Source organism: Bubalus bubalis, chromosome 12 (assembly GCF_019923935.1).
Source record: "Bubalus bubalis isolate 160015118507 breed Murrah chromosome 12, NDDB_SH_1, whole genome shotgun sequence".
Lineage (NCBI taxonomy): Eukaryota > Metazoa > Chordata > Mammalia > Artiodactyla > Bovidae > Bubalus > Bubalus bubalis.
Window position 1 is genome coordinate 49,826,448 of NC_059168.1, and position 21,552 is coordinate 49,847,999.

General features: G+C 38.2%; 1 protein-coding gene across 1 annotated transcript in view; it reads right to left on the minus strand.

Annotated features, from left to right (window-relative positions):
* Positions 1-21,552, minus strand: part of DNAH6 (dynein axonemal heavy chain 6) — a 279,376-nt gene that overhangs the window by 136,579 nt on the left and 121,245 nt on the right. The window contains exons 34-39 of the mRNA XM_006055830.4: positions 18,518-19,073; positions 17,468-17,590; positions 11,763-11,945; positions 10,995-11,138; positions 1,491-1,712; positions 327-474 (exon numbers count right to left, since the gene is read on the minus strand). Of these exons, the coding sequence (XP_006055892.4) occupies positions 327-474; positions 1,491-1,712; positions 10,995-11,138; positions 11,763-11,945; positions 17,468-17,590; positions 18,518-19,073 (1,376 nt within the window). The remainder of the gene's footprint in view (positions 1-326; positions 475-1,490; positions 1,713-10,994; positions 11,139-11,762; positions 11,946-17,467; positions 17,591-18,517; positions 19,074-21,552) is intronic.

Here is a 21,552-nt window from a genome sequence, read left to right on the forward strand (position 1 = left end):
CTGAATGCACCAGATATAAAGAAGTTTGTTTGCTTTAAATAAAGGGAAATCAATGCAAGTTTGAAAGAAGAGAGAGTAGAGAGGGAGAGCCTTGGAGAGGTAGAGATAGATGTTTTAAGTTGAAGGTGATGACAGATGTAAACGACTTGCTTGCTAACAGTAAGATATCTAGATCTAAAGCCATGAAAGAATGTCATGAACAGAATTACCTTTACAAATAAATTAAGCAAAGGTAACATCCAATTGTAACTTTATTACATGTACTGTTTTTGTGAATTAGCTTAATAAATAATTTGTGTGAGGCAAATGACAAGAATAAATCTTACCTAGGATATTTTTTCTTTTCCTTTCCAGTTTTGACTCAATGATCTCTTGTGTTCTTGAAGATGAAGTTTGAGCAGAAAAATTTAGATAAACAGGGACATAGCCAGCTGATTCCTGAATTCTATTTAGCAATCCTTTTGCAATAACAGACTTTAAAATAAAAAAAAAGGTGTTAATTGATTTATACTCAATATCTTTCAATTATGTATATCAGTAATAATCTGGTACAATGAGTAAAATCAGGATAAGAGGAGGGAGGGAGGTTAAAACTAGATTGAAATGTATTTTTCTTCCTGGAGATTCCATTTAATTACAGTTATCAGAACCAAGGAAATATTCTAATCAGCTCTATCTCAGCAAAAATTTTTGTTTTAGTTTTATACAAAAATCCATCTTGGTTACTATCCAAGTTAATTTGATAGCAAGAGTCAGAGACTTAGAAACAATTTAGAAGGAAAACAGTGAGTCCCTGTTCATGTGGACTGCCCTCAAATCAAGACGACCAAATAATCAGCATTTTCCTCTATATTCTACTTTCCCTAAACACCATCGTTGTGCCGAGTAGAAGTAAATGGGCAGGAGGCGAAAGACTGACCTTCATTAATAGTCTGCGGGGACACAAATTGCTTTGACAGGTTCCCACCCTAACTTGTGAAGTGGCAGCCCCAGAAATTTTCAGGGACACAACATAAAAGCTCCCAAACACAAAAGACTGGTTCACAGGGTCCTCTGGTTTATATACATTATTGACACCAAGGATTTATTCAGAAAGTGGCAAACTGTGGAGCTGATATAGATTCAGCATAGTTATATTCTTCCTGAAAAAGTGACACAAATTCAGAAGAAATTCCCCTGAGAAATAAGGTGTTATTTATGGGGCTCACAATTCTAGGTTCATCGTGCCTTCATTCTGGACAGAGCTTCTTGTATGAGGTGGGGCTTCCCTGTGGCTCAGATGATAAAGAATCTGCCTGCAGTGCAGGAGACCCAGGTTTGATCCCTGGGTTGGGAGGATCCCTTGGAGAAGGGCATGGCTAACCACTTCAGTAATTCCTGCCTGGAGCATTCCATGGACAGAGAAGCCTGGCAGGCTACAGTCCACAGGATCATAAAGAGTGGACACAACTGAGCAACTAACACTTTCTTGTTTGATGTAGGTTTCCTACCTTGCCAACTCCAGTTATTCCAGTAAACAACACTGAATGCTTGACTGCCAGTAGTTTTTCCATTAGGTACCCAAAGCGCACTGTGTCAGCTGTGGGGACAAGCATTTCAAAAAACGGAGTGTCTCGGCTGTATTTGAAGGTGGGTATGATTCGTTCCCAGGGATCCAGCCTTTTGGTGTCAAAATCCATGTGAATGCTCCACAGGTCACCAGAACTGGGAAGCTAGGATACAAAATTAAACACCACTATTGAAAGGATTGACACATGGTCATAGAAATAGTTACATAGAAGCAAAGGTAGTCATAGAACATGGATGGGTTTGGATTTCTTGTTGCTTTGTAGAGAAGTAGTTGCTTAAGTATCAGAGTTCAATTCTTTAATCATGAAATACTATACAGTAAAAGCCTGATGTACTGACTGTTAAAACTATGTTAAAAAATATTTAATTCAACATTAAGACCCAACATTCAGGGGATTACTCTACACCAAATACTGTGTTTGGTGTGGGGGAAAATGCTGAACAAAACCCAGCCTTTGCCTTCAATGACTTTATAATCCACCTCGAGGACACAAACACACTAGTTAATACTCATGGAGAAATAAGGGTTCTAATACAGTTTAGTACATCCACAGAGGAGGGATGGCTCATTTCTACTCACAGGGGAGTTGTAGCAGTGGCTAGAGATTTTGGTGGACTTCCTTGGGGGCTCAGACAATAAAGAATCTGCCTGCACTCTAGGATTCGCGGGTTCCATTCCAGGGTTGAGAATATTCCTTGGAGAAGGGTAAGGCTACCCACTCTAGTGTTCTTGCCTGGAGAATTCCATGCGCAGAGGAGCCTGGTGGGCTATAGACCATGGGGTCGCAAAGAGTCAGACATGACTGAGTAACTAACCAGTGGTGATGTTACAACTCAGACTTGAAGGATAAGCAGGAGTCAGATGGGCAGAGAAGTGATGAAGTGGGGATGGGGAAAAAGGAGTCAGGGTTCACACTAAGAAAACAGGTCTGGAAGCCATGGAAAGTGGCATGCATGTGGAAACTGTAAGAGATAAGTCTGGACATACAGATGTGACCAAGTTATAAAAACCTCAGCCTTCTTCTATAGGTATCTAAATATAGTCAAGATTATGGTTTTTCCTGTGGTCATGTATGGATGTGAGAGTTGGACTGTGAAGAAGGCTGAGCACCGAAGAATTGATGCTTTTCAACTGTGGTGTTGGAGAAGACTCTTGAGAGTCCCTTGGACTGCAAGGAGATCCAACCAGTCCATTCTGAAGGAGATCAGTCCTGGGATTTCTTTGGAAGGAATGATGCTGAAGCTGAAACTCCAGTACTTTGACCACCTCATGCAAAGAGTTGACTCATTGGAAAAGACTCTGATGCTGGGAGGGATTGGGGGCAGGAGGAGAAGGGGACGACAGAGGATGAGATGGCTGGATGGCATCACCGACTCGATGGATATGAGTCTGAGTGAACTCCGGGAGTTGGTGCAGGGAGGCCTGGCATGCTGTGATTCCTGGGATCACAAAGAGTCGGACACGACTGAGCAACTGATCTGATCTGATCTGATCTGATATGATTTTATAAACCACATTTTGTTTTGCTTAAAATTATCACCAATATTTTTTCATTTGGTATACAATCTTTTTCATAATCATGGATGCTTAATATTTCAAAGTTCTAAGAGCTTTCTGTTTTATAACTCATTCAATCCTCACAGCAAGTCTATAAAATTGCCTTTATTTTCTACATTTGAAATTTTTCACTATTTCATTGGTATTTACTCTCATCTTTATTATTGCCTACCATCCATTTTTATAAGGTTTGATTTAATGTTCTTTTTTTTGGTTTGTTTTTAATTTTTTAAAATTTTAGTTGGAGGCTAATTACTTTAAAATATTGTGGTGGTTTTGCCATACATTCACATGAATCAGCCATGGTTGTACATGTGTTCCCCATCCTGACCCTCTCTCTCACCTCCCTCCCCATCCCATCTCTCAGGGTCATCCCAGTGTACCAGCCCTGAGCACCCTGCCTCCTGCATCGAACCTGGACTGGTGATCTAGTTCACATATGTTAATTTATGCTGGGAGCCACCACGGGAGATCCCACCCATGACAAGGTCATGTGGAAGAGATCTGACGAGCAAGGCGGATCAGAACTTGAGGGATTCCCTGGATCTGCTTGAGCATCTACCCGCAAACCAGAATCTGTCTTACTATTTTGTGCCTTTCACTAACTCTTCTGACATTAATAGGGGGCTATCCCCGACCACCTTTCTCTGGAAAAAGTCAACTTAGGGCTTTAGTTAATAAGTCTTCTGGGCATGATAGGAGTGTTTCAATTCAAACCCGTCTGATGGCTTTTTAGCTTGCCTGACAGGTTTATCTTGCAATTAACACACATGATTGTTCACAACTCCCCAACCATGAAAGGCACAGGAAGCCAAAATATTCTAAAAGTCCTAATGAGCATAGAGTCCTTTAAGGGGTGAAAAATTATTAAAATAGTGCTGGTGTAAGATTTCATTGTTGAGCCAATGCTTGCTGCCAAGTTCCCATATCCCTTATCCATTGTTCACCTAGGAGTGCATTGGTTAACATAGTTGGAATGTAAGAAAAACAAGTAGTAGCCTTGGAATTAACCACATCAGACCTTTGAGCTAATTGGTTCTCTCTTTGTTGTAACTCACTGCACCTTTGCTCCGTGAGAATGTAACTCTGTTTAGCACTTTCTGAGGCTGACATAGATTATAAATATAAAGAAAAAACACTTCAAGGGAAAATAAGTTTTCTGGTTGAGCAGCCTTTATCAAAAAAGGGTCATAAAATGTCCACAGGCCTCCAAGGCCAGAAGATAATGTACACAATATTGTTTATGGGAAAGGTATGCAGAAAAAATCCTGGTTTCGATAAAGACAAAACAGATGTAATGTTTGGGCTGACTCTGCATGACTTTGCATCTTTCATTTCCCTCTATGTACAAGTCAAGGTATAAAAGTTCCTTTTGAAAATAAAGTTATGGGCCTCTCTCACCGAAGCTTGGTCTCCCCATGTCATTCTCTCTCTCTCTTTCTCTCTTTTTTTCTCTCTTATCGCCAGCGCCGTCATCCTGAGGGTACCCCTGGATCCTGCTGGGGCTGGACCCTGACAAATATACATGTTTCAATGCTATTCTCCCAAATCATCCCACCCTCCCCTCTCAAACAGAGTCCAATAGTCTGTTCTTTACATCTCTGTATCTTTTGCTGTCTCACATATAGGGTCATTGTTACCATCTTTCTAAATTCCATATATATGTGTTAATATACTGTATTGGTGTTTTTCTTTCTGGCTTACTTCACTCTGTATAATAGGCTCCAGTTTCATCCACCTCATTAGAACTGGTTCAAATGCATTCTTCTTAATAGCTGAGTAATATTCCATTGTGTATATGTACCACAGCTTTCTTATCCATTCATCTGCCGATGGACATCTAGGTTGCTTCCGTGTCCTGGCTATTGTAAACAGCGCTGCGATGAACATTGGGGTACACGTGTCTCTTTTAATTCTGGTTTCTTCAGTATGTAGGCCCAGCAGTGGGATTGCTGGGTTGTATGGCAGTTCTATTTCCAGCTTTTTAAGGAATCTCCACACTGTTCTCCATAGTGGCTGTACTAGTTTGCATTCCTACAAAGAGTGTTAAGAGGGTTCCTTTTTCTCTGCACCCTCTCCAGCACTTATTGTTTGTAGACTTTTTGATAGCAGCCATTCTGACTGGTGTGAGATGGTACCTCATTGTGGTTTTGATTTGCATTTCTCTGATAATAAGTGACGTTGAGCATCTTTTCATGTGTTTGTTAGCCATTTGTATGTCTTCTTTGGAGAAATGTCTGTTTAGTTCTTTGGCCCATTTTTTGATTGGGTCACTTATTTTTCTGGAATTGAGCTGCAGGAGCTGCTTGTATATTTTTGAGATTAATTTTCTGTCAGTTGTTTCATTTGCTATTATTTTCTTCCATTCTGAAGGCTGTCTTTTCACCTTATAGTTTCCTTCATTGTGCAAAAGCTTTTAAGTTTAATTAGGTCCCATTTTTTTTTGCTTTTATTTCCATTACTGTGGGAGGTGGGACATAGAGGATCCTGCTGTGATTTATGTCAGAGTGTTTTGCCTATGTTTTCCCTAGGAGTTTTATGGTTTCTGGTGTTAAATTTAGATCTTTAATCCATTTTGAGTTTATTTTTGTGTATGGTGTTAGAAAGTGTTCTAGGTTCATTTTGTTACAAGTGGTTGACCAGTTTTCCCAGCACCACTTGTTAAAGGGATTGTCTTTTTTCCATTGTATATTCTTGCCTCCTTTGTCAAAGATAAGGTGTCCATAGGTGCGTGAATTTATCTCTGGGCTTTCTATTTTGTTCCATTGATCTATGTTTCTGTCTTTGTGCCAGTACCATACTGTCTTGATGACTGTTGCTATGTAGTATAGCCTGAAGTCAGGCAGGTTGATTCCTCCAGTTCCATTCTTCTTTCTCAAGATTGCTTTTTCTATTTGAGGTTTTTTGTAATTCCATACAAAATGTGAAATTATTTGTTCTAATTCACTGAAAAATACCATTGGTAGCTTGATAGGGATTGCACTGAATCTATAGATTGCTTTGGGTAATATACTCATTTTCACTATATTAATTCTTCCAATCCATGAACATGGTATATTTCTCCATCTATTTGTGTCCTCTTTGATTTCCTTCATCAGTGTTTTATAGTTTTCTATATATAGGTCTTTTGTTTCTTTAGGTAAATTTATTCCTAACTATTTTATTCTTTTCGTTGCAATGGTGAATGGAATTGTTTCCTTAATTTCTATTTCATTTCTAAAAACTGGGTTATGACTCTTTCAACTGATTTCATGTCAATTAATGCATTGCAACCTGTAATTTTAAAAAATAATGGTGTATAGCTTAATCAGAAACGACAGGACCAAAAGCAAGGGAATAATGAATTTGTATTTTAACAACCCAGAAAAGAAATGAAAAGAATCTGAGTTATTGAGAGGCAATAAGGATGAAGAGGAGGAGGACATGGCAACTCATTCCAGTATTCTTGCATGGAGAATCTCAAGGATAGAGGAGGCTGGTGGGCTACAGGTTCATGGGGTCACACAGAGTGACTTAAAGTGACTTACTATGCATGCATGCAAGGATGAAGAGAAGAAGCCATATTTGAAAAAAATTTATTAGAAGAGAAAATTCACTCACTTTTAACTCAGATGAGTAAAGAAGGAAGAATCTATAACAGTCATTGAGCTCTGGCTACTACCATGTGGCTGTCAGACCATTTATTGAGGCAAGAAACAAAAAACCAACAGTCCATTCATTTGGGGCTTGCAGACAGAAGGAGGAATCCACCTTTTCATCTGGACTCCCTCCTGTTATCCAAGTAGCATTACCATTGCCAGGACAGGGACTGGCACTGTCCTTCTAAACATCTTAGGTCATAATGCTTCAATAGCTTCTCATCACACCCAACGTGAAATCAAGGTCCTAACAATGGCCCATAAAGCTATATTTTTTGTCCCACTGCTTACTTCCATGACCTCATTTTATACTACACTCCCACTTGATTTTTCCACTCTGACCTCGCAAGTCTGCTGTTTTTCAAAAGTGTCAAGCAATCATTCATTGAGTAAAGGCATTCATATTTGCTTTTTCTTTTGACTGGAATGCTTTCCCCTATGGAACCATTAGAACTTTGACTTTCTTCAGAACTCTGTACATGACCTAATTAGCAAAGCTTTCCTGACTAATATTAATATATAAAAGTTTCCCCCTGCCCTCAGTACTGTCATCCTTACTCTGCTTTATTCATCTCCATGTCACTGAATTGTCACGGATGTATATATGTCTGTGGCTGACTCCCCTGGTTGTAATGTAAGGTCTATGAAGCTAGGGACTTTGGTTACTTGATTTAGCTCCCATATCCAGAATAGTGTCTACCATGTAAGAGATTTTCAACAGATACTTGTTGAACTGAATATTTGCCATGGGCCATCTCCCACAGACCTTTGATGAACCCAGATCATTTCCCCTGATCCAGAAGGATCTGTCTCTCTGTCTCAGATTCTCAGTTGTCCTCAACCTGGTTCATCCTGTCCAATTATGATACAATGATCTTGAAGATCCAGCAGGGTTTCATATCCACTAGAAGGTTCTAATCCATAGGCCTTAGTTTCTTATCTTAGGGATTTTTATTTTGGTAATTTTTTATTTTGATATAATTCAAAACTTACAGAAAAGTTAAAAGAACAGTACAAAGAATTCCTATATATTCCTTATATAGATTAACTGACTGTTCACATTTTGCCTCTTGATTTAGTGTTTATCTTACTCTAAGATGTCAGTTATATACACTATTCTATACTACCCTAAGTATGTGAGCATTTCCTAAAAAACAGGGATATTTTACAACCACACTAAAATGATTGAAATCAGAAAATTGAATATTAAATCAATGCTATTATCCAATTTACATTCTATATTCAAGTACAGTCTTAACAATGTCATTTATAGCCATATTGTTTTCAGTCTAGGATGCAATCCAGGATATTGCATTGCATTTGATTATATCTCTTTAGTCTCTTTAATTGAAAAAGTTCCTCATTTTTCTTTCATGACAGACACTGTTGAAGAATATGGGCCAGTTTATTTTACGGAATGTTCATCAGTTTGAGTAGTCTTGGTGTATCCATAGTCAGAGTTCAGTTCAGTTCAGTTCAGTTCAGTTGCTCAGTCGTGTCTGACTCTTTAAGACCCCATGAACCGCAGCACTCCAGGCCTCCCTGTCCAATACCAACTCCCGGAGCCTACCCAAACTCATGTCCATTGAGTCAGTGATGCTATCCAACCATCTCATCCTCTGTCATCCCCTTCTCCTCCTGCTCTCAATCTTTCCCAGCATCAGGGTTTTTTCCAATGAGTCAGCTCTTTGCATCAGGTGGCCAAAGTATTGGAGTTTCAGCTTCAACATTAGACCTTCCAATGAACACCCAGGACTGATCTCCTTTAGGATGGACTGGTTGGATCTCCTTGCAGTCCAAGGGACTCTCAAGAGTCTTCTCTAACACCACACTTCAAAAGCATCAATTCTTCGGCGTTCAGCTTTCTTTATAGTCCAACTCTCACATCCATACATGACTACTGGAAAAACCCTGGCCTTGACTAGGTGGACCTTTGTTGGCCAAGTAATGTCTCTGCTTTTTAATATGCTATCTAGGTTGGTCATAAGTTTCCTTTCAAGGAATAAGCGTCTTTTAATTTCATGGCTGCAGTCACCATCTGCAGTGATTTTGGAGCCCCAAAAAATAACGTCTCTCACTGTTTGCACTGTTTCCCCATCTATTTGCCATGAAGTGCTGGGACCAGATGCCGTGATCTTAGTTTTCTGAATGTTGAGCTTTAAGCCAACTTTTTCACTCTCCTCTTTCACTTTTATCAAGAGGCTCTTTAGTTCTTCTTCACTTTCTGCCATAAGGGTGGTATCATCTGCATATCTGAGGTGATTGATATTTCTCCTGGCAATCTTGATTCCAGCTTGTGCTTCCTCCAGCCCAGTGTTTCTCATGATGTACTCTGCATATAAGTTAAATAAGCAGGGTGACAATATGCAGCCTTGACGTACTCCTTTTCCTATTTGGAACCAGTCTGTTATCCCATGTCCAGTTCTAACTGTTGCTTCCTGACCTGCATACAGGTTTCTCAAGAGGCAGGTCAGGTGGTCTGGTATTCCCATCTCTTTCAGAATTTTCCACAGTTTATTGTGATCCACACAGTCAAAGGCTTTGGCATAGTCAATAAAGCAGAAATAAGAACTCTCTTGCTTTTTCAATGATCCAGCAGATGTTGGCAATTTGATCTCTGGTTCCTCTGCCTTTTCTAAAACCAGCTTGAACATCTGGAAGTTCACGGTTCACGTATTGCTGAAGCCTGGCTTGGAGAATTTGAGCATTACTTTACTAGCGTGTGAGATGAGTGCAATTGTGCGGTAGTTTGAGCATTTTTTGGCATTGCCTTTCTTTGAGATTGGAATGAAAACTGACCTTTTCCAGTCCTGTGGCCACTGCTGAGCTTTCCAAATTTGCTGACATATTGAGTGCAGCACTTTCACAGCATCATCTTTCAGGATCTGAAATAGCTCAACTGGAATAACATCACCTCCACTAGCTTTGTTGTAGTCAGAGTAAGGTTATGCATTTTGGAAGGAATAGCTTGGAAGCAAGGCTGTATACTTCTCCATGTACCACATCAGAAGGCACAGGTTTGTTGTGAGGTATTGATTGATGACAGGTATTGATGATAAATCAGTCACCTAGTTAATATGGTGTCTACAAGGTTTTTCAGTATAATGACACTATTTTTCTCTTTACAACTAATAAGTAATTTGTAGAAGATGTTTTGAAACTATGTAAATAAGAAACCTTCACCTACTAGTTTTTGCAACCATTGGTGATTCTTGCCTGAATCAATTATTACTACAATGGTTTCAAAGTAATAACTTTCTAATCCCACCATTTCTCCTATATAGATTAGCTGGTATTCTCCTGTAAGGAAGAGCTCTTTCTCCCTAGTTTATTTATTCACTTGTATTTTTATGTGCATCAACTCACAGACTTTTATTTCATTCAATAGCTTGTAATCCACACCATCATTATCTTGATGCTCAAATATGCCTAGATTTGTCCAATGGGAATCCCTTCTAATTGGCTCCTGTGCTCGTTTGACAGGTGCCATTGTTCTTCAAGCACTTATTCACTATCCGACGTAAGATATTCTGGGCTTATTTTGAGCTTTCCTCAACTCAGTCCTGGAATCAGCCATTTCACTAAGGTGCTTTGGTTCCCTTTCATGGAGAAGAGTATTCAGAAATCAGCAACTAAGTATGCTCATTGCTACTGATGTGCCATTGCTTCTAGTTCCTCTCAGCACACAGAACTAGGCAATTTATGTATGTATGGATATATACACCGTATACATATGATCTATCTATCTATCTATTCCATGAGTCCCAAAACCTCTAATTCCAATCAAATAACACAAAATACATTCTAATCTTTCTCCTCTATATTTGTAATATACCTTCTCTTAACAGTGAGAAGCCCGGTTGCCATTACCTTCAATATACTGATTCATTTGCTCAGTTTTAGAACACACACAAAAGTAGTTTCACAACTGCTAAACCATAGCACTGTGAAAATATAAATTTACTAGCTAGAATTCAATATTTTTGCTAACAGTAGGGAGTTTTTATTCACTTTTACACCTTACATTCTTCATATGGCCTGGAGAGAATTCTTAAAAAATTTTAATACAATAAATTATCTATTGCTAGTTTAAGAAAGTGAATAATTCAAAAAACTTTCAAATGAAAAATTTATATTTATACTAGAACTAAAGCTTTGAAAGTTTTAGTCTTGAAATTTAATTTTAATGATTCAGAGTTATGTTAAAATTAAATTTATTTGGCTCTTACCCTGGCATCAGGATTATCATCAAATTGTGTTCTAATAAATGTATCAAAAGAATCCCAGTGATTTTCAGTTAGATTTCCACCTAAAGACCATAAGTAACAGAATACAAAAGTCTGACACAGAACAGTGTTCAATTTTGTTTGCTCCTGAAAGAATAAAGAGAAAAACTTTTAATATTTAGTGTTAGCATAAAAGCATCCTAATTTGCAAAGTCTAAAGACTGTTTTTTCTTGCTTAGGCTTATGTATTTTTATTTTATTTTTTTAATATAAATTTATTTATTTTAATTGGAGGTTAAATACTTTACAATATTGTATTGGTTTTGCCATACATGTATTTTTAAAAGGGCACAGTGCATGTTTCTTACATTTCATTCAATAGTGCACCAAGAGATGTTTTACAGTGGCATACATTTAAATACTCTGATGAGAAAATGAATGGCAAGAAGCATGGAAAACAAAAGTTCAAGGGTGTCTTTCAACTATTATAACTATGACTATGCTTGTATGAAGTTATTTAAGTAGACACACACTGGGAATATGTTACAGACTCTAAGGAAATTTAAACATTGAGTAGAGGAGTAAACTATAGTGTAAAATTCCTTCCAATTTGAGATTCTACAAATCACATTCACATTCATTAGTCCCCTAAAAAATTAACTTGAAAATCAAATAACTGTATGACATAAAGTTTGGAATTATTTATTTGCAAAGAATCTATATGATAATCACATTTTCCTAGCTTTACAGCAGTAAGAAAACTCTTCCTACCATTGTCAAATTAGCTCCATCTTTCTCAAGTATTAAAGACTCCAATAAGCAACAGAGTGTAGTAACTTTGCTGATGTCCACTTGTGGAATTGCTTGGTGGCATTTTTTATTGACAAAATTTAAACCATCATCAACATAACGCTGGAAAAGATTCAGTATATATTCTTGAGTTTCTTCACTCAGCTGAAAATCAAACAAATAATATTTTAGCAAGACCAGATAAAATATATACTTAAGCTTAAAAATAGTTGGTTCAAACTTGTATATTACATTATATCCTGTGACTTTTAGACTAAAGGATGTAAGCATCACATGATATGAAACAAGTTACATTAAAAAAAAAAAGACATTCTATGGGAAGATTCTGGGTCACTGATAAGTGATCTTGATCTGGTAGTTGGTATATAGGTATTTTGGGTCAGGAAGATCCCCTGGAGGAGGGCAAGGCAACCAGCTCCAGTATTCTTGCTTGGAGAATCCCATGGACAGAGGAGCTTGGCAGGCTATAGTCCATAGGGTCACAAAGAGTCAGACACAACTGAAGCTACTGAGTGCACGCACACACACGTGCACACACACACACACATACAGGTATTTATTTTATAATCATTTGTTAAACTGGCAACAAGTATTTCATACAGTCTTTAATACTGATGATTATCTTTCATAATTAAGAACAGTGAAAAAGGTATAAAAAGAAGCATTTTAAATATTTATTCAAGGTAAAGGACCAAAGATTTCAAAAAGAATGTTGCCCCTCACCACTTTTATTAACATTGTACTGAAAGTCTTAGCTAACGTGATAGGACAATAAAAGGGGAAAGAAGTATACAGATTGAGAAGAAAGAAAAAAAGTTGTCTTTACAATTATCCATACAAAAAAATCCCAAAGAATTGAAACAAAACTCCTGAAACTAGTAAGTAGTTATAGTAAAGTTGTAGGATACAAGGTAAATATACAAAAGTCAATTGCTTTTTTATATATCAACAATGAATAATTAGAATTTGAAACTGAAAATACAAAATCATTTAATTAGTATAAAAAAGATAGGCATATTTTAAACAAAATATTTCCAAGAGGAAATGTGAGGAAAACAACACAATTCTGATGAAAGAAAACAAAGAACATCTAAGTAAATGGAGAGATTGTGCATGGATATAAAGACTCAATATTGTGAAGACGTTAGTTATTACCAACTTGATCTATAGAGCTGATGCAATCTGAATCAAAATCCCAGTAATTTACTTTGGGGAGAGCAACAAAGTGAATCTTACATTTATAAGGAGAGGGAAAAGGCCCAGAATAGTGAAGACAATATTGGAGAACAAAGTAGAACTGACAAGACCTGACAAGACTTACTGTAAAGCTACAGTAATTGACAGTGTGATATTGCCAAAAAATTAGACAAAGAGGTTAATGGTGTTAGAACCCATAAAAAGACTCATACAAATACAGCAACCTGATCTTTCACAAAGGAACAAAAGCAATCCAGTGGAGAAGGGATGGTGTTTTCAACAACAGTGCTGGAATTTGGCATCTGCATGTCAGAGACAGAGAGAGAGAATCCAGACATTGATACTATGGCTTTCAGAAAAAGTAACTCCAAATGGATCATAAACCTAAACATAAAATGCATAACCATCAAGTCATAGAAGGTAACAGAGGAAAATATTTATTTAGGTGACTTCCAATTTGGAAATAAGTTTTAAGATATAACACCGAAAGCACAAACCATGCAAGACAAGTTAGACCATTGAAATTAAAAATGTGTGTGCTGTGAAAGATATTATTTGAAAAAAATGAAAAGAAAGGCAGACTTGGAGAAAATACTTGCAAAATACATATAAAGAACCTGTATCCAAAATATATAAAGAACTCCCAAAACTCAAGCAACAATGAAACACACAACCCAATAATAAGTGGGCAAAAGATGGGGCTGCTGCTGCTGCTAAGTTGCTTCAGTCATGTCCGACTCTGTGCGACCCCATAGATGGCAGCCCACCAGGCCCTGCCGTCCCTGGGATTCTCCAGGCAAGAACACTGGAGTGGGTTGCCATTTCCTCCTCCAATACATGAAAGTGAAAAGTGAAAGTGAAATCACTCAGTCATGTCTGACTCTGAGCGACCCCATGGACTGCAGCCTACCAGGCTCCTCCATCCATGGGATTTTCCAGGCAAGAGTACTGGAGTGGGTTGCCGTTGTCTTCTACGAAAAGATGTGGACACCTCATCAAAGAAGATATATAGGTGGCAAATAAACGTATGAAAAGACACTCAACATCTTATACAAGACAACTACTCACTGAAAGCAAAATGAGCTACAAATAATATGAGTTGTGTTAGTTGCTCAGTTGCGTCTGACTCTTTGTGACCCCAAGGACTGTACCCCACCAGGCTCCTCTGTCCATGGGATTGTCCAGGCAAGAATACTGGAGTGGATTGCCATTACCTTCATATTACAATGGCTAAAATCTGAAACACTACACCACTACATGCTGGTGAGGATGTGGAGTAACAAAGAAGTTCTTTGGAATGCATAATGGTACAGCCACTTTGGAAGACAGATCGACAGTTTCTTCACAGTTTCACCATATGATTGAGAAATCACAGTCCTAGGTATTTATCCATATGAGCTGAAATCTTATGTCTACACAAAAACATATATGAATGTTTATGTGAGCTTTATTAGTAATTGCCAAAACTTGGAAACTTTGAGATGTCTTTCAGTAGATGAGTGGATAAACTTGCTAAGTGACAAACTTCAGCATACAATAACACTGAATACTATTCAGTACTAAAAAATGAGCTATCAAGACACAGAAAGACATGGAGGAACTGTAAATATATATTACTAAGTGAAAGAAGTTAATCTGGAAAAGCTACAGACCATATAATTCCAACTATATGATGTTCTGGGAAAGGCTAAACTATGGAGACAGGGAAATCAGTAATGTCAGGGGTTGGGAGACGGTGTGGATGGACAAACAGGTAGAGCACAGATTTCTTGGGCAGTGAAACTATTCTGCATGATACATGATATATTCATTTATCAAAATTCATAAAACTGCACAACACAGAGTGAATCATAATGTAAACCATGGACTTTAGTTCATAAGAATGTATCCATATTGGTTCATCAATTTTAACAAATGTACCCACATAAATGTGCTTAGTCATTCAGTCTTGTCTGACTCTTTGCAACCCTATGGACTATAGTCCACCAGGCTCCTCTGTCCATGGAATCCTCCAGGCAAAAATACTGGAGTAGGTAGCCATTCCCTTCTCCCGGGGATCTTCCTGACTCAGGGATCAAACTGGTGTCTGCTGGCAGATTCTTTTCTGTCTGAGCCACCAGGGAAGCCCACTCACACCAAAGAAAAATGCTAATAAAAGTGGGGACTATGTTTGGAGGAGAGAAAGCATATGCTAACTCTCTGTACTTTCTGTTAAATTTTTCTATAAACCTAAAACTGTTCTGAATAATAAAATCTATTTAAAAAGTAAATTCAGAAAGATATAATATCTTATGGCAGGACATGATTGTCTCAATTCTGAGAATTACTTTCTTTAACAAGGTTTTCTGTTCATTTGCTGTACACCTGAAACAAATACTGTAAATCACAATATTGTGAATCAACTATACTCCAGTAAAAATTTCAAAAAAATTAAGGTACTCTAAAATGGTATAGATGAACTTATTTTCAAAGCAGAAATAGAGACACATACATAGAGAACAAACATATGGATTCCAAGGTGGGGAGAGGGTATAGGATGGATTGGGAGACTGGGATTGACATGTATACACCAGTATGTATAAAATATATAACTAATGAGAATAGACTGTATAGCACATGGAACTCTACTCATGCTCTATAGTGAGCTAAACGGAAAGGAAATTCAAGTAAGAGGGGATATATGTATATGAGTGGCTAATTCACTTTGCCATATAGCAGAAACTAACACAACATTGTAAAGCACCTATACTCCAACAAAAAATGTCAATTGTACCTCAATAAAGGTGTTTTTAAAGAAGCTGATTACAGGGGGAAAAGTAAGGTGTCCTGAGGGTAGGTCACAATATTCTTAAAATGTTGATGCCTAAGAGTGAGGAAAACAATCATTCTCTGACTCATCTTTGGAGGGGGAGAGGCAGAAAGATGGCTTTCTCAGAATGGCAATTGAGATGAGATGGTGAAAAACATTTAAAAAGATTGCTTATTAAGTTAAGTGGAATGGGCTGTCATTTCCTTCTCCAGGGGATCTTCTCAACCCAGGGATCAAACTGGAGTCTCTTGCATCTCCTGCATTAGCAGGCAGATTCTTTACCACTGAGCCACCTGGGAAGCCCTTGTTAAGTTAAGGTAAAGAGAAGTCTTATTTTCGAATGGAGAGGATATAGAAGATAATATGGAACTGCATTGTTCTGAATAATATTATAAAAGTTTTTCTTCACTTTGGATGGAATCCTACCTCTAAGGTTAGAATGTGTCTTAGATAAGGGGCCTAAGATCGAGTCAAAGCTATGGTTTTTTCAGCAGTCATGTATGGATGTGAGATTGGGCCATAAAGAGAACTGAGTGTCAAAGAATTGATGCTTTTGAACTGTGGTGCTGGAAGGCTCTTGAGCGTCTCTTGGATAGTGAGATCAAACCAGTGAATCCTAAAGGAAATCAACCCTGAATATTCACTGGAAGGACTGGTGCCGAAGCTGAAGCTCCAATAATTTGGCCACCTGATGTGAAGAGCTCACTGATTGGATAAGACCCTGATGCTGGGAAAGACTGAAGGCAGGAGAAGGGGATGACAGAGGATGAGATGGTTGGATGGCATCACAGACTCAATGGACATGAGTTTGAGCAAACTCTGGGAGACAATGGACAGGAAGGCTGGCGTGTTGTAGTTCATGGGGTTGCAAAGAGTTGGACATGACTTAGCGACTGAACAACAGTAACAACAAGGCTGAATGGGAAACTAAACTGGTTTTTTCTTCCTTCTGGCTCTCAGAGGCATTGTTGTTGTGTAGTTGCTAAGTCCTGTCCGACTCTTTTGTTCCCCCATGGACTGTAGCCTGCCAGGCTCCTCTGTTCATGGGATTTCCCAGGCAAGAATACTGGAGGGGGCTTGTCATTTCCTTCTAGATGGAATCTTCTTGACTCAGGGATCAAACCAGAGTCTCTTGTATATCCTGCATTGGCAGGTGGATTCTTTACCACTGAGCTACCAGGGAAGCCCCTCAGCGGCATTAGGGCTTCTCAAATCTAAAAACAAAGACCTGGCCTGGATTTAAGTGTTCTTTTCCTTCGTTGTGCTTCCCCCTCATTAACTCAAGCCTTCTGCAGAGTCTTTTTTTATTTTATTTTAAATGCCCTTCCTTGTTCTACCTGTGTTTGGGGAAACTAAAGGAAGTGTTTCTGTTTGTATTTGAGAGAACCCAGTTGAGGGTAGGGGAGGAACAAGGCAGGGTAGGCAGAAACCAGACTGACTAGGTGGGCTGGTGGGCTGAGGTCATAAATAATGAAGACAGCTATGGGGAGTATACAACCTCCTTGGAGAATCCCAAGAATTCAAGGGAGAGGGCCAGATACCAACACTGGGATTCCCTTTATCAAGCACAGTGAGGTCTTAATCAGTTGCTATCTGGGCTCTTGAGAGAAGGGTGAGCCCTGACAGATGGAAAGGGTGGGGAGTGTCCAGTTGCACTTACTTTTTTAGAAACACTCTGCATCCAGGTTTTAACATAAGGCATCCATTTCAGCTCTTCAGGATCCACAAATACCATTCCACATCTACTGACTGTTGCAGGAGAGGCAACCTTTAGATCTTGCACCTAAAATTTTAAAAAGTTGAACAAGAAATGGCTAACATGATACTTCCTTGTCCCTCCCAGTTCAATGCTAATAAATCATGCATTTAAAGTTTAAGGTAACATACTGTTAGGTTTTGCATGCAAGAGAGTGGGAGAGCTATATGTGATTTAAAATGGAGAAGGAAAGTTAAATGAGGCATGAGGAGAAATATACATAAATATATGTAAGTATAGAAGGATACTGGAGAAGGAGATGGCAACCCACTCCAGTATCAATATTCTTGCCTGGAGAATACCATGGACAGAGAAGCCTGGCGGGCTACAGTCCATGAGGTGGCACAGAGTTGGAAAACGACTGAAGTGAAGGATGCTGTCAAATTCTTATGGGAAGATGTACATAGTTATTCCCTTCTTTTTCCGTCTTACCTTTTTTATTCTTATATCCAATGCATAGCCTAATACCTAGGACACAGTAGGTATTCAATTAATGTTTGGTGAATGAACACAGCAGGGGTGGTATCTTCTGTAATATTTTGTAAAGTGTATTTGACCGGCATTCCTTTTCCAATCCCATTACCAAATAGTCATACCACAGAGGGATGACTTATTCTTCTTAAATGGAACAATTATTTTTAACTTGGAAAGCATTTCAAATCATGTAAAGACACTAATATATACAACTACCTTTAAAGGGAAAGAAACAAGTACTGGTGAAGACAGAATTTATTTTATGTCCCATTTATAGAGAGAGAGGAACATTTGAGAGACTGGTTGTCAGAATGGAAAATCTATTATAAAAGGAAAATTTGATAAATATTTAGTGTATAAATGAAACACCATGGTAGGCCTTACAGATAATCAAAGATACATCACTAAGAGAAAAAAAATTAATGATGTTATGCCAATCTAACAAATGATTTCACTCCACAGTAAGGAATATATATTTACCTCAAAAAGCATATGGATTTGAGGTGTGAGTTTAATCCTCTCACTGTTAGCCAAGCAAAGCATCTTGTTATCATCCAGCACCGTATTCATATTTTCAATCCAAAGAGCGTCTACTGGCCCATCACTGATGATCCATTTATGGTCTTCTGAAGTATCATTCACAGCCGCTCGGACACTTAGTGCCATTAAACCATCTTTCCATTCCAAGGTTATGTTATTAACTTCACCATACAATTCACCCATTGTAATTGATTTAGGATTAAGAACATATGTTTTAACTGGTTGGTAAAAGGGATTGTCTACACCAAGTTTTTGCAAATTCCCTAAAGTTTCTGCTAGTACTTGGTAAACTGTGGTCTTGCCACCTCCTGTTGGCCCAACTAACATCACACCATGCCTTACTAGCATCGTTTCATAGAACTGTATCACTTTTTTAACCATACATGCTTCAGGCTGAAGATTCTTTTTCTTCATGACATCTATAATTGTTGACTGCAATATACCATAATCATGTTCTGGAATTTGGACTCCAGGAAAAAGGTCAGATATGATTCCACTGGAAAAATAAAATTAAAAAATAAAATAAAATAAATTAGGAATCACTGGACATTGATATCCACCCATGTTACAATTAATTTTTTAAACATTACCAAGGTTCTTATTTTTCTCATTATCTTTTCTTCTAAACACAGTGCTACATTATCTTATGTGTTGTACCAGAATCTATCATTTCTCTGATTTGTGTATGATTTTTCTTGTTCCTTGTACAGTGGACCAATGTTCTTAAGCATATTGGGAGCTTTTTGAGATAGAGAATATTTCTTACATTTTTGTATTATACACAGTACATGGCATGGTATCAAACATACAGGCAAGGATTTTTTCAGTTTATTTTAAAAATTATATTTATAGCTCAACTTTTCCCAAAAAGCACTTATGTGTGCTTTTAATGGTATAAAAATATTTAGAAAAAAAAGATGGAAATAGAAAACTAGTACTATGTGAAAAAGGGAGTAAAGGAAAAAATGGACTATTTCTATGGGAAACCAAATGGCTGTACGGGTGAAAAAGAAGTGAAACTCTTACACACACAAAAACATTTGAGAAGCAGTAAAGAATTTAATATAAAATGACAAGAAAAGTACAAGATGGGGGAGATCAAGATGATGGAGTAGGATGTTGAGCTAACTTCCTTCCACAAATACATCAAAAATACATCTACATGTGAAGCAACTCTCATGAAAACAAACTGGAGACTTGCAAAAAGACTCGATTATAAAGAAAGATTCACAAAGAGTTGGGTGGGAAGGGAAGAGAAAGAAGCAATCAGGTTGGTATCTGTGCCTGTTGGAGGGGACACAGAAGAGGAGGGGGCTTACATGGGCTTGGAGATCCACCCTGGAGAGTGAGGCATTTGAACCACTTTGGGCACCGCCATCCTAGGAGCAGATACTGGGAAGACAAGCCTCTTAGCTGATTTGAAAACCAGTGAAACTAACAGCAGAGCTGTAAGAAATCTATATTCCACTTGTGAAGAGTGGTTGTTTATTCCAAGAACAAGAGAGAGGAAACAGAATGAAACTGCCTAAGGCTCTGGCTGTCTCCCACAATCCTCACCCTCGACTATGTGCCCCAACTCACAATGAGCACCTGCCACAGAACTGCCTGCTCTAGCACAGCTTCCCAGTAGGGTGAAAAGTGCTACTTCTAAGGAGAGAGCACAGTTAGGGGGAAGGAGCAGGCTTGGATCCAGCACTGAATCTGAGTAGGGCGAGGATGGCTATTACTGGAGCTCTTGGAGGCAGTGGGTTGGGAGTGTTCTGGAGCTCTGATGTGCTGGGACTACCCCAGTGCTTGCCTCAGCCTGCACTTGGTACCCAGTCTGGCCCCTCTTACTCCATAACTGCTCCTCTAGAGTAAAGGTACCGATGCTGGGAGAGGTAGATCACACACTTGGAAGAGAACCAGCTCAGACCCAACCCTCAGGGCTTCTGCTCCAGTATCTTGGGACCTGCCCCTGCTCCAATAGGGCAGTGCTGACCACTGAGAATAGGACAAGCCATTGCTCACATCTGACTCTGGCTCTAGCCAGAGAGAAAATTACAGGTCAATGTCTCTAATACTATACATGCAAAAATTCTCAACAATGATACACCAAAGATCAAGTTGAATTTATTCCAGGGGTGCAAGAATGGTTCAATATTTGCAATTCAATCAATGTGATACACCACATTAACAAAAGGAAAAATAAAAATCTCAACAGTCACAGAAAAAGCAATTAACAAAATACAAACTCCATTCATGATAAAAACTCTCAAGAAACTTCACATAGAAGGAACATAATTCAGCATAATGAATGCCACTTATGACAAACCCAAAGCTAACATTATACCCAGTGACAAAAAGCTGAAAACTTTCCCTTTAAAATCAGACCACGGTAAGTATGCCCACTCCTGTCACTTTTATTCTACATAGTATTGGACATCCTTGTCACAGCAATCAGACATGAAAAAGAAATAAAGGGAATCCAGATTAGAAAGGAAGAAGTAAAACTGCCACTTTTTGCAGATGACATCATATTATACATAGAAAATCCTAAAGATGTCACAAAAAATCTACTAGAACTCATCAATGAATTTGGTAAGGTTGCAGGATACAAAATTAACATACAGAAACATGTTGCATTTCTATACACTAACAACAACCTATGAAGACAGTCTCATTTACATTCACATGAAAAAGCATAAAATATCTAGGGACAAACTTGCCTACAAAGGTAAAAGACCTATACTCAGAAACTCTAAGAAACAGAGGAAAGAAACTGAAGAAGACACAAACAGATGGAAAGATACACCGTGTTCATGAACTGGAAGAATCAATATTGTCAAAATGATCATCTACCCTATAGATTCAGTGCAATCTCTCTCAGAATACTAATGGCAATTTTTCACAGAAATAGAACAAGTAGTTTTAAAATTTGTATGGAAATCTAAAAGACTCCAAATAGCCAAAAATAATCTTGATAAAGAAGGAAA